Source organism: Chelonoidis abingdonii, chromosome 23 (assembly GCF_003597395.2).
Source record: "Chelonoidis abingdonii isolate Lonesome George chromosome 23, CheloAbing_2.0, whole genome shotgun sequence".
NCBI classification, from domain to species: domain Eukaryota; kingdom Metazoa; phylum Chordata; order Testudines; family Testudinidae; genus Chelonoidis; species Chelonoidis abingdonii.
In genome coordinates, this window is record NC_133791.1 from 5,934,711 (window position 1) to 5,946,382 (window position 11,672).

Consider the following 11,672-nt stretch of genomic DNA (forward strand, 5'->3'; position numbering starts at 1 on the left):
TAGAATTAAGACTGACAAATTAAAAATCACATTTGTGTCTGAAAAATATGTATCTGGTATAGCCAGAAGTTAGACTACTAATATGGAAAGAAACTACTGAAAAATATTTTATTTATTTTTCCAGTTCATTTACTCAGTGCATTTGGTATCAGTCAAATTCATGGTTTCCTCTCAATTTGTCACTCCCTACCTCACCGAAGAAACTATTACAGCACATTTTTAAAGCAATTTAAAAAAAAAACAAAAAAACAGGACATGCCCTTGGTCCACCAGTGACTGGAATTCTTTTTTTTTTTTAAATTGACTCTCGAAAAAAATAATCATGTTGATGTAGCCCCTTTTAAAAGCCAGTGTTTACTAAATGTGAAAAATGATCTGTAGTTTTATATTACATGTACTTCTCTTCTACGTGTGTGTGTACACCCAAAATGCACTCACAGTGGATTTACTTCTATAAAAATAAAAAAAAACATTACAAAAATGTAAGTTCAGCTCCTGTTATGAAGTTCAGCGTTTGTTGATTAGTTTCTTCTGACACCCTACAAGCTGAAATTGGGAGGGAGGCAACATCTTGCTATCCTTTCAGTCACAGATGAACAGACTATTTAACACCCAATGCTTTATTTAACCAACAAATAAAAGGCTAGACTTTGATAACATTCAGGTTTATTAGAAAAAATTCATTTGTGTTTTTCTAAGACTGCTAGCCAATTAGTCTGTATTAGTTACTTCGGAGGTAGTGGACATTTCTCCCAGAACCAATCTGTGCCATACTTCATCTAGGCAGTTGATGCCACCAACTAACTTACTAGTCAGTGAAGCTTCCACTACATGACAAAATATTTATTCAAAATTTCAGTCACATTTTTAATACATTTTCTTTCATTCACCAGTTAGAATCAACGACAATACCTAACCATGATTCAACTCAGTATTTTAAAATTTTGAACACAGACTTTTACCTCATCATCATGGACCAATTCTTTTTTCACTACTTTCATGGCATAAATTTGATCATTCTTTTTTAACCGTACTAAAAGAACTTTGGCATAACTTCCACGTCCAATAACTCTGATTAAGTCAAAGTCCTGTAGTCCAAGGCCCTGAGAAATCTTAATTCCATCCATTCCATCAATAACCGGCTTGATATCCTGTACAAAGACAAAACAGATACACATTTAGAAACAGTTGAAGTCTTCTTAACTAAAAACTGTTAGCGCAAACAAGTTTAATCTCTGAACAGAGTCAGGATTTGCTCAATGTGCATGCTAGTCAAACACCGATTTGTCAAATAGTACAAGAATGACATAGCCCTAAAACAAGTCGTCTTTTTTTTTTTTTTAAAACTTCCTTGTTATAATTTTTCTACTTGCTATTATGGGTGCCAGTTGTTTTTTTTCCCCCCAAAGGAATAGCTTGCTGAACATTTCATCTTAACTAAAAACATGTTACTAAGAATAAATTCTGAATGTTCCCATATTCTGAAGGTGAACTGCTGCAGAACCATACATATCTATGCAATTATCTTCAGCAGCTCACCACACCATGTAAAGTGTCATTATATTAAAGTGCTATTTTGGGCAATGGTGGCTGGTTTGCCAGTGCCTGACATGCGGGTTGTTCAAAACACCCAGCCAGGGAAGTCTCCCATGCAACAGAGCCAACAGTTCGTGGCAGACCTATCATCTAAGATTATTTCATGCTCTGTTTTTCACTGGGGTAACTTGCTTTTTAATATGCAAACCAGTTTCTACATTTGTACAGTGCGCCTGTAGAACCCACTGCATTGGAATCAGCTTTTATTTTATACAGAACAGAGCAGAAATTTACATTAAAGACCTAGAGGTGACTGGGTCTGTATTACATTACCAAATATTGATCCAGCCAGGTTCTCCACATGACGTTTTTGTCTTGAAAAAGTGGTCAAGTTTAGGTCATGCTTACTTTATACATTATAGCTAAACACAACCACTTTTCCTAGTCAAGACAGACCCTCAGAGACTTAAATCTCAAGTTGATAAAAGTCCAAAGTCAGACAGAGGCATATTTAAAATAAAGAGTCCTACAATCAGGTTCCTTTTCTGATGATAAAATCAGGACAAAGGAGATGGCATGCAACTCTCTTTTATTATTAACACAGTGGAAAAAAGTTATGTGTCACTGATTGCTCATTTCTAAGCACTAAGCATTTCCACTTCAGGTTTTGCCTAACTGTAAGCCCTGGAAATTCCAAGTATCTTTTTCTTTTAAATACTCATTCATAGGATTTTGGATACAGCTATGTGGTATCCATCCACATGAAAATTCTTGCATTTCCTACTCTGGAAAATTAAAGACTCTGACCAAGCAAAGAGGGTCTGAATTCAATTCTTGGATTGCTAGCCCTTCCAGGCTAGAGCTGTGTGTGTGAGTGAACAGTGTCTTGCACATTCTGAAAGATAAGGAGATACAAATTAATAAAAGAAGATCTAAGCAGAAAGATAGATACAGAAACCATACTCTGCTAATTGAGTACATCTGCCTTGGCAGGAGGTTAAACAGTTTCAGAGTACATCAAACACACTACAGTTGTAGTGAAATTCAAGTTGCTAGTCAGGACCATGCTGATTTCCCAAGAGTGAATATTTGTGGAAGAGATTTTAAAAAGGAGAATATATTATTTTGATTGAAGCTTTATTAAAGAAAGTAGAAATAACTATTTTGTCCCCTGGAGAGATATGTCTTGGCATTAAATAAAACCATACAATTTTGCTGACTAGAAATGACAGATTTAGAGACATTCAAAATCAAGCAGTCGGAAAGAGTTAAGCAAAGTACAGTATGTGCCCCAGTTATACCACGTTAGCAATGTTTACAATGCTTCAACACTTTTTATGGTCTATTTTTATTTGACCTCATACTACTGTACTTGTAGCCAGATCAAGGTTCTGCTGATCTATGGGGGAAGTGTTTATATAAGGAGTCTTGATCTAGGATTGACCGTTATTAAAAGAGATTGCATTAAGCTTAAAGATTCTAGTTAGCAAGGTTCCAGCATGCCACATCCTCTCTGTGCAGGATATGCTGTTTCAATTCAGTAGCACTCATCTACAAGGTAGAAAAAATGGGAACATATGATTAGGGCAGGGGCCAGGTGTCTTCCTATGCATTTGTACAGCACCTAGCACAAGAGGACCTCAATTCTGATTGGGCCTTTTGGTACTACTGCAATATATGTAAATAAATAAACTATTTCAGATAATGAAACTAAATTTTCTGTAGTCATTCCAATGTACACATTTTAGTCTCTCTGTGTTTTCTTGAGAGGATTCTTAAAAACATACATGATGGAAAGCAAAGCAATCTATGCAATAACCAGAGCCATTCATGTGTGAATTACTGGCAGTGATTGTAGTGGAGAATAGACGGTGCAGTTTTGTTGAAAGGGGGAATCCAAACTGGTAACGCTTTGTAAAGTGTCCTTTATTTATTTTAAATATGCCAGGAGCATTTTTAAAGCCTGTTAGGCTTATTTAAAGTACACTGGAATTTGTCAGAGTGCTCCAAGGGAATAACATTCTTTGTTTGCAGAGATGCTGCTAGACCCTCTACAAAAGAACTAAAAAAATAAAGCGAACGTGTATATTATTCTACTTTTATTTCTTCGGGGCCCTTTATAATTGAGTGCATCTTATTTATCTGCAAAATTTCAGACCAAACCAGATAGATAATGACTTACATTGTCAGTGACACTGGACCAAGATTCATAATAACTGTGTAGGGGTGGCCTGAGGGTGATAAGCAGTGTACATGCATTAGAGAGAACGGCAAAGAACTGAAATAATGTTAAACCACTGTAAGTGGTTAATTCAGAGGCAAGGACCAATAAATTGCAACCCTCAGATAAATCATAGTTGTTCCAATATGAATGGGGAAATAAAGTCTTTCACACTTTGTGATCGAGACAATATAAACAGAAAACAAAAGAAAGTCTGAGAAATCCATTAAAATCACTAAATACTTTATTTTGGGGTGGGAGACTCAGATTTCCTTTACTGGAAAAAAAAAAGATATACAGTAAGAAAACACTGTCTATAAACTATAGCTACATTATGTACAGAAAATGTAAATATTAATTTTAAAATAATTTTAAAAATACCTCAGAGTCATCTTTAATGTTGTCATGTTTCCGGGTTGAAGGAATGTAAGGTACTGCAAGACAAAGTGGATAAACAGAACAAGTAGCTTGCCAAGACTATCCTGCACATAGCAGAAAAATCATAAAATCAGTTTACTTTGCCCCATGGGACATTAGGTAGGATTCTTTCACTTAGTTGTCATAATCTTGATAGTACATACTAAGGGTGCTGAACAGGGTTCAGCATTAGAATAGGGGAAGAGGAACCTTTTGGCACTTAACAGTGACCTTTTAACTTGCTGAACCATGTTTGACAGGCCCAAAGTGTTCTATTCAGTCCTCTTCAGGGAGAAAGATTGTGGAGGAGGATGAAGCCTTGAGGTAGGACTGGTTACAGACATCTTAACGTACAAATAGTCAGACACCCTAACCTGAAGGCTAAAGATCTCCCTTTCTGTAACATACTCAGCTGGCTCTGTACTCCTTGCAAATGTTACCAAGTTAACTAGCAATGTATATTTATAACCAATTTACAAGTTGTAGGCTCTAAAATTTGTGAAAAAAAAACAAACAAAACACTACCCCTACCCACCTCCAAACCTTACACACTTTATACATTTCTATAGCACCTTCCTTAAAATGCTCCACAAACAGTACCTGATTCAGCCTTACAACCCCCATTTTACATATAGGACAACTGAGGCAGAGTGCATGGCACAAATGTAGGATTTTTGGGACAAGGATTCTATTACATGTGTATATAATACCTAGCACGATGGAGTCCTGATCCACAAGGCACTACTGTAATACTAATTATTACAGAAACAAGGTAGGTGAGGTTACATCTTTGATTGGACCAATTTACACTTAGGGTGACCAGACAGCAAGTGTGAAAAATTGGGACAGGGGGTGGGAGGGTAATATGAGCCTATATAAGAAAAAGGCCCAAAAATCGGGACTGTCTCTATAAAATCAGGACATCTGGTCACCCTAATTTACATTCCATCAGAGAAGTAGATTGCATCACGGAAGGGCCACCCAAATACCAGAGGATAATCTGCTTCAATACAGAAAAAACCCACTGACTACACACACCTAGCTGTCACCTATCAAACCACAATGGAACCCATACAGGGTATCATCAAATAATTACAGCTCATATTTGCTGGGGACCACTTCCTGAAAGAAATGTTTCCTGAACCCCCTCTTCTGGCCTTCAAACAGCTCCCTAATCTTGCCTTCAAACAACTCCCTAATCATACTAATTTCACCATCAGAAGGGAGCTCCCCACAGACGAAGACACACCAACTCAAAGCGGCATCAGACCCTGCCATAAAAACAGATGCAAAACCTGGAGACAAACTTCACTGCTGTAATGATCAATGCGCCTCACAACACACCTTGCAAGAATCATGTGTCCTACACTTGCCTATCACAACATGGTGTATTTCATCAGTGCATCAAATGCCTCAACAACTAAGCGAGTGAAACCAAACAATTAGAATGCTCTCAAAAAAACTCTCATAGAAAAAGGATAAAAGACGAAAACACTATCACCTGTTGGCAAGCACTTTTCACAAAGCTATCATTCCATAACTGATCTTCCAATACACGTCCTCAAAGGAAGCCTGCACAGAAACTTCAAAAAGCGAGGCTAGAAATGAGGGGTTCCAGAATAGAGGGGGATTTGGAGTCAAGGGCCCATCAATTTTTACCGGTTGGAAGGGCAAGGGGCAGGGAAGGAGGAGCGAGCAGAGGATGGGGCCTCGAGGCAAGAGGCAGCATAGCCATGGTTTGAGCACCAGTGGCCCCCCTCCCCCCCCGCACTCAGTTTTAGGGAGCTTCCATTGCTCCTGCTAAAAATTTAAATTCAGAACAGTGCTAGACACTGGTTTCATGGCTCATTACAACAATTTATAATACACCCCTGCTTGCTAACCTCTAATGGGCCACTTGAAATCCCTTTTGCATAACAGTCTAACCTTTATTGCCCACTCCATTTCCAACGTCCTCCTACAATCTATCCCAAACTTGTATTTAGTTCAGACACTCCGATTTCCTTCCCCAGTTCTGAAGAAGAGCTCTGTGTAGTCTGAAATCAGAATTTGATCCGATAAAATATATTACATCACGTACCTTGTGTCTCTCATATCCTGGAACCAACATGGCAAACATACTAAAAATTACTATTATTAATACTGGTAGCACTGAGTTAGTATCATGGTTCCTATTATGACTATAGTTACATCCAAAAGCATAAGCATATCAATTCCACACTAGTAGGGAAAATACCTACTTCCATCAGTTTCTTCTGAGGGGAGGTCAACATCATCATTTTTATCATCTAATTGAGGTTCCTGGGAAGGCATGACCGAATCCTGACAAAATACAGAATTTACAGGAAAAAACATCCATCAATTAATGTAATCTGTTTCATGCCATCTGAATATGGCTTACTAAAGGTTTTAAACAAGTCTGTCTTGTTCTACAGATAATTTATAGCTAGAAATTTACACTTGAAGCTTCCAGGACAGGTAATGGGTTATAACAGATACTTATCAAAACATGAATGGTTTGTAATGAATTATAAAAAGCCTCTAGAAAAAGTCCATCTGCCCCCTGCACAGTGCAGTGTAAACAAATCTCATGTTTAATAATTCTCTTTTAAAACTAAATCCAGCATATTTTACTGTAAAATACATACAAACAGAATTAAAGATTTCTGAGACTGTATCATGTGAAATTGCAGCCATTCCGTAAATCCACGTTTAGTGTGAATTTATATAGACAGTCTAAAGCATCAGCATATTCCCTGCCCCAGCTAAAAATAAGAAATACTGCCATTGTTCCAAAAGGTCTTGCATTCATTAATAAAGGACATAAGTTTTAGTTTTCTTTTTGTAACGAGTTCTCACCCATTAACATAAGACACGTAGAACTGTTAGAGCAGACATAGCAGCAAGTATGTTTGACTCAAATACAATCTCCACATAAGCAGGAATGAATAGGATGGCAAAGAATCAAGGCAATGTACGCAAAAGGTGTTTCAGTAGTTGGAATGGTGAGGAAAAGATGAATTTGGTTGATATTAAAAGAGGAAGAAATCAAAGTAACTAGTAAGATACCGAATACAAGACAGGTTTGGAAGAGGTTGGGGATTGGAAGGAGAAGACACCAAAGTTTTGAGTCTACGATTGAAAGAATACTGGAGTTGTCAATACAAATAGATAAAGGAGATGGGTAGACAGATCAGGAGAAGGTGAGTATTTAATAGATTGAGTTTAAAATGGCAGCAGGACCCAGGGAAGATGTCTAAATGACAAATGGAGATGCAAAAACAAAAAAGAGCTTCTTAAATCTGCAGAAATTCCCATGAGACAAAGGATACAACTGAAAACGTTTTTTCAAACTGTGTTCTTCATTTATCTGTGAAATAAATACTTCCTTGTGAACTAATAAGAACTTCAAATCCAAGTCTGTTTGTATTTATTCACAGCACAAAGGTCTGCTTTCCTCACTTTGTCTTCATTGATCACAACACATACCCCCTCCCCTTCTCCATTTACGAACCTAGCAACCTGCATACACGAACAACATTTTGTCAGTTAGGAAATACTCTTTGGAAATAACGAACTTGGAGGTGGTAAAACACGTTAGCTTTATACGGAATACAAACTTACCATATGCCTTTTGCAGGTCAGTGGAACAAGTATGTGACAGCGTTTATGGACCAGCAATTTGCAGTTGATACACTTGTAGCCTTGCCTTCCGAGACCCCATATCCTTTCACTGCACTGGCCACAATATGCTCTCTAAAAAGCAAGCAGTATAATTATATTCAAGTTTTAGACCTCTAACAATTCTTTTCTATGTATTCATAACAACCGGCCAAAAGAAACTATTTCACACTCCTTCAAGTATTTATAGTCATCAGAAACATGTCTTATTGATATCACTCACCTGAGGGTGCATCTTCAAAACTTTATTCAAGCACTGCTTCTGATTTTAGGTACTGTACCCAATACTCCAAAACCAAAGTGACTGTATCAGTAAAAGCAGACGTACACCTATTGGACATTGCTAAACCAGCAATTTGCATGCAAAAGTTGGGCTATTAGTATTTTTCTTTTTTTGCCATTAGTGTGTGCAACATTTTGAAGGCATGTATTAAGACAAGGTTTCTGGGAGGAAGAGCTTAATATCTAAATTAGAAAAATTACAAATGTATTTTCTCTTTGTCAATTACAGTGTGAAATAACCATGAGCTAAATTAAGTGATGAGGTGAGGCATAAGAGCAAAGCCAGATGGTATTTGATTAAAGATATGGAAAAATGTATTTCTAGGAGATTTTGAGGTTGTAGAGCAAGATTGCTTGTCACACTGCAGGAAAAGAATATCTGACATGTATGGAGCACCATAACAGAAGGCACAATTGTCCATGGTTCATTTTAGTTGAGGAGAGAATACTGCAAGTCAGTAGAACAAAATATGCAAGGTTTTTAATTGACATTGACCAAGTTCCTTGGGGCATGGACTGTCCATAAAACATTATGCTCAGCTATGGCCCTGTATGAATAAGACTGTTTATGGACAGCAGGTGCACAAAACTGAGACAGCATTAACCTTTCCAACAGCCAAATTAATTTTCACTTCCCCACAAATTGTTAAAAATTTCACTCCTTGGACTGGTGTGTGAAAAATTTCAGCTTATGGACAATTTTATGGTTAAGAAATAAGCCTGTGAAAACAGAGGTTAATGCATTCCTTGGATAGCATTGTATTAACATTCTTCCATATTTAATTAAGTTTTTTTGTTTTATCCAGATGCTGAGAACAACTGTTCAACAGCAAATGCTGAGGCTCAACAAGTTACAATTAGCATTTTGATCCTTATTGCACTTCGAATATAAAAGAATTCCCAGAACTGCTTCATCAAAAAATCAAAGGGGATGATCAGAGAACTTCTATACATCAACTTGTTATGCAAGAGTCCTCAAAGTAGTTTCTTAAGACCAAGGGAGGGGGCATTTTTGCACTGCAGAGCTGACATTATTTGATAAATCTCTACAGTATGTATATAGAGAAATTATAAAGAAATGAACAAGATTCTAACTGGAGTACTGGACGCAGGCTCTTCCCTTTATAAGTTTAATACGTCTCCTCCTTCTACATAAACCAACACTAGAGATTTCTCAGTATTTTTCCTAATGCCTGGAAATGAACACAGCGATTTAGCTGATACTGGAACACATCAGCATGCTTAAATTTGGCCATTTTACCCAGTAGAAAAGCCATGTTTGGAATCAATATATTTACTTTAAATAGCATTCAATTACAAAATAAGTTGTTTTATATACTTTCAAAGAGGCAGAGTGCCTAACGGAGGCAAGCTTTAAAATTTATGATTTATGAGCACTGGGATTATACTTTCTTGGATTTCTGATACTCCAAGCCAGGCCAATCAACGGAAAGAACCGAGGAGAGTATTTGGGCTATGACCATACACATAGACTGGGAGTCAGGACTCCTAGGGTCTGATTGCAGCTTTTGCCATTGCATGACCTTAGAACAGGTGTTCTCAGACTGGGAGTTGTGACCCCTTAGGGGGTTGTGAGGTTATTACACGGGTGGTCGTGAGCTGTCAGCCTCAACACCAAACCCCACTTCACCTCCAGCATTCGTAATAGCGTTAAATATTTTTAAAAGTATTTTTAATTTATACGTGTGTGTGTGGGGGTCACACTCAGAGGTTTGCTGCATGAAAGGTATTACCAGTACAAAAGTTTGAGAACCACTGCCTTGGAATCTGTGTGTCAGTGGAGCAATGCTATGAGAGATATAGTGAGAAATAGTTTTACAGTGGAACGGGACCTCTGATAGCGGAACGTGTGTTAAAATATAGGCTTTGAACAAGTATCTTGTGATTAAATATTTTCTATCTCAAGCAGTTTAAACAATTTGTGGTATCCAAGGTGCATAACTAACATCAGAAATCTCCAAAAAAATTCAAGATTATCTTTTCAGGAATTTACATCCATGCCAGTTTAATCTAGGTTTGGCTGTCTTTGCAAAAAGAGACCCTTTGTTGAACTTTGACAAGTTCTGTAACTTGCAGAAAACGAAAGACTTGGGTCAAACAGAGTGACTAGAATAAGTATCTTGTCTATGTTGTACTTATGAAATTACTTTAGAAAGAAACAAAATGAGTGGGAAGGCATACACAGAACTCAGTACAGTCCTAAAAAACACATCTAGTGAACTAGAATGATGAACTAGAAGTGAACTAATTTAATATTTGAAAAAACTAGAACCAAAAATTGAACATATCCCATAACTGTACATCCACAAACTGCTATTGCTCCAACCCTTGTCCTTTATTACTCAATGTCCTCTACTGTTTAATAGTCACTCATGTCACATCTGAATGATACTGTAAACAAGAACCACCTTGTGTTTTCATTTGTTACATCCCCAGCACACTTTTTGATGCTGTATGATAAACTCCTCTTCCCTCGTGGATCATCCCAACAGCAAACAAGCACCATGTTAGGTACCTGATGTAACACTGACCAACTGCAGGCAGTGAAAGGAAAAGGAAAATCTCCAAGCTGATGCATTCTTAGATTCCAAAACACTTCCTACTTTAAAAGCCAGTTTCAGCTGCTATCACTTAAGTTTTTGAAAAAAGCAAGTATTTCATTTTTTGTGTCTTCTTCCAAAAGCTCTGCTGGAAAGTTTCCCAACTTAGAATTAGCTATTTTTTGTGTGACTTTTGATGTGGTCCATCAGCTCTGCATCCTGCAAGGTGTGATGCTGGCTGTGCCAATCCCTTACGAACCTTCACTTTCCTTCGCTTTTGCCATTTATTTTTTGTGAGCCTGTTTCACTAGTGTAGGTGATGGCTTCAATACTTACAGTAAAATCAGATGCAATGTTTGTCCTTTTGGATTGTACTCCTTCCAATTATTTTAAAAAAATGTGCTTCCTTCTATAGACATCCCAGTTTTTAATGTTAATAACTTTCTGGCTTCCCTGATTCTTCCCCTCTACTTTTAATCATTCTTTAGTTAATAAAGATTTCTATTTTCAAAAATTACCCTGGGTCCTTTGATTTTTAGGACTTTTTCCAACTTCCTTGCTCTCATTTGTTTCTGAATTATTTGAGCATGTGCCTCTTGGCTTAGTTTTGAATTTCTCTCTTACTCTGACCTAGCTGACCCCCATCAACCGGGTTTCACATCGGTCATTCCATGGAGATGGCTTTAGTAAAGTCTTTAATGACTTAACTATCACTAAATCCCAGGGGTTGTCGCTATTTTAAATTCTTCATTTATCACTTACTTTTGAAATTATACGTCAGGGTTGCTGTTCATAGACCTTCCTTGACCTTTGGCTTTTAGGAGATGTGCATTAAGAATTTATTTAACCAAGTACATGTCCCTCACAGTTCCCAATAATGATGATAATCAGCCCTTCAACAGATATTATTAGGATCCTTATTTTTATGCCATTGGTGAATGAGTTAATAAGAAATGTGATACAGCATGGCCAGA

General features: G+C 37.3%; 1 protein-coding gene across 7 annotated transcripts in view; it reads right to left on the bottom strand.

Annotated features, from left to right (window-relative positions):
• The window catches only part of PRKCZ (protein kinase C zeta), a 150,449-nt gene that overhangs the window by 44,625 nt on the left and 94,152 nt on the right, over positions 1-11,672 (bottom strand). For 5 of the 7 annotated variants that reach the window (XM_075060320.1, XM_075060319.1, XM_075060323.1 and 2 more), the window contains 4 exons: positions 7,799-7,930; positions 6,415-6,496; positions 4,139-4,191; positions 963-1,151 (listed from right to left, as the gene is read on the bottom strand). In XM_075060320.1, the coding sequence (XP_074916421.1) occupies positions 963-1,151; positions 4,139-4,191; positions 6,415-6,496; positions 7,799-7,930 (456 nt within the window). Of the gene's footprint in view, positions 1-962; positions 1,152-3,718; positions 3,770-4,138; positions 4,192-6,410; positions 6,497-7,798; positions 7,931-11,672 lie in introns of those variants that run through there. The other 2 variants (XM_075060324.1, XM_032783560.2) reach the window with 2 other exon arrangements.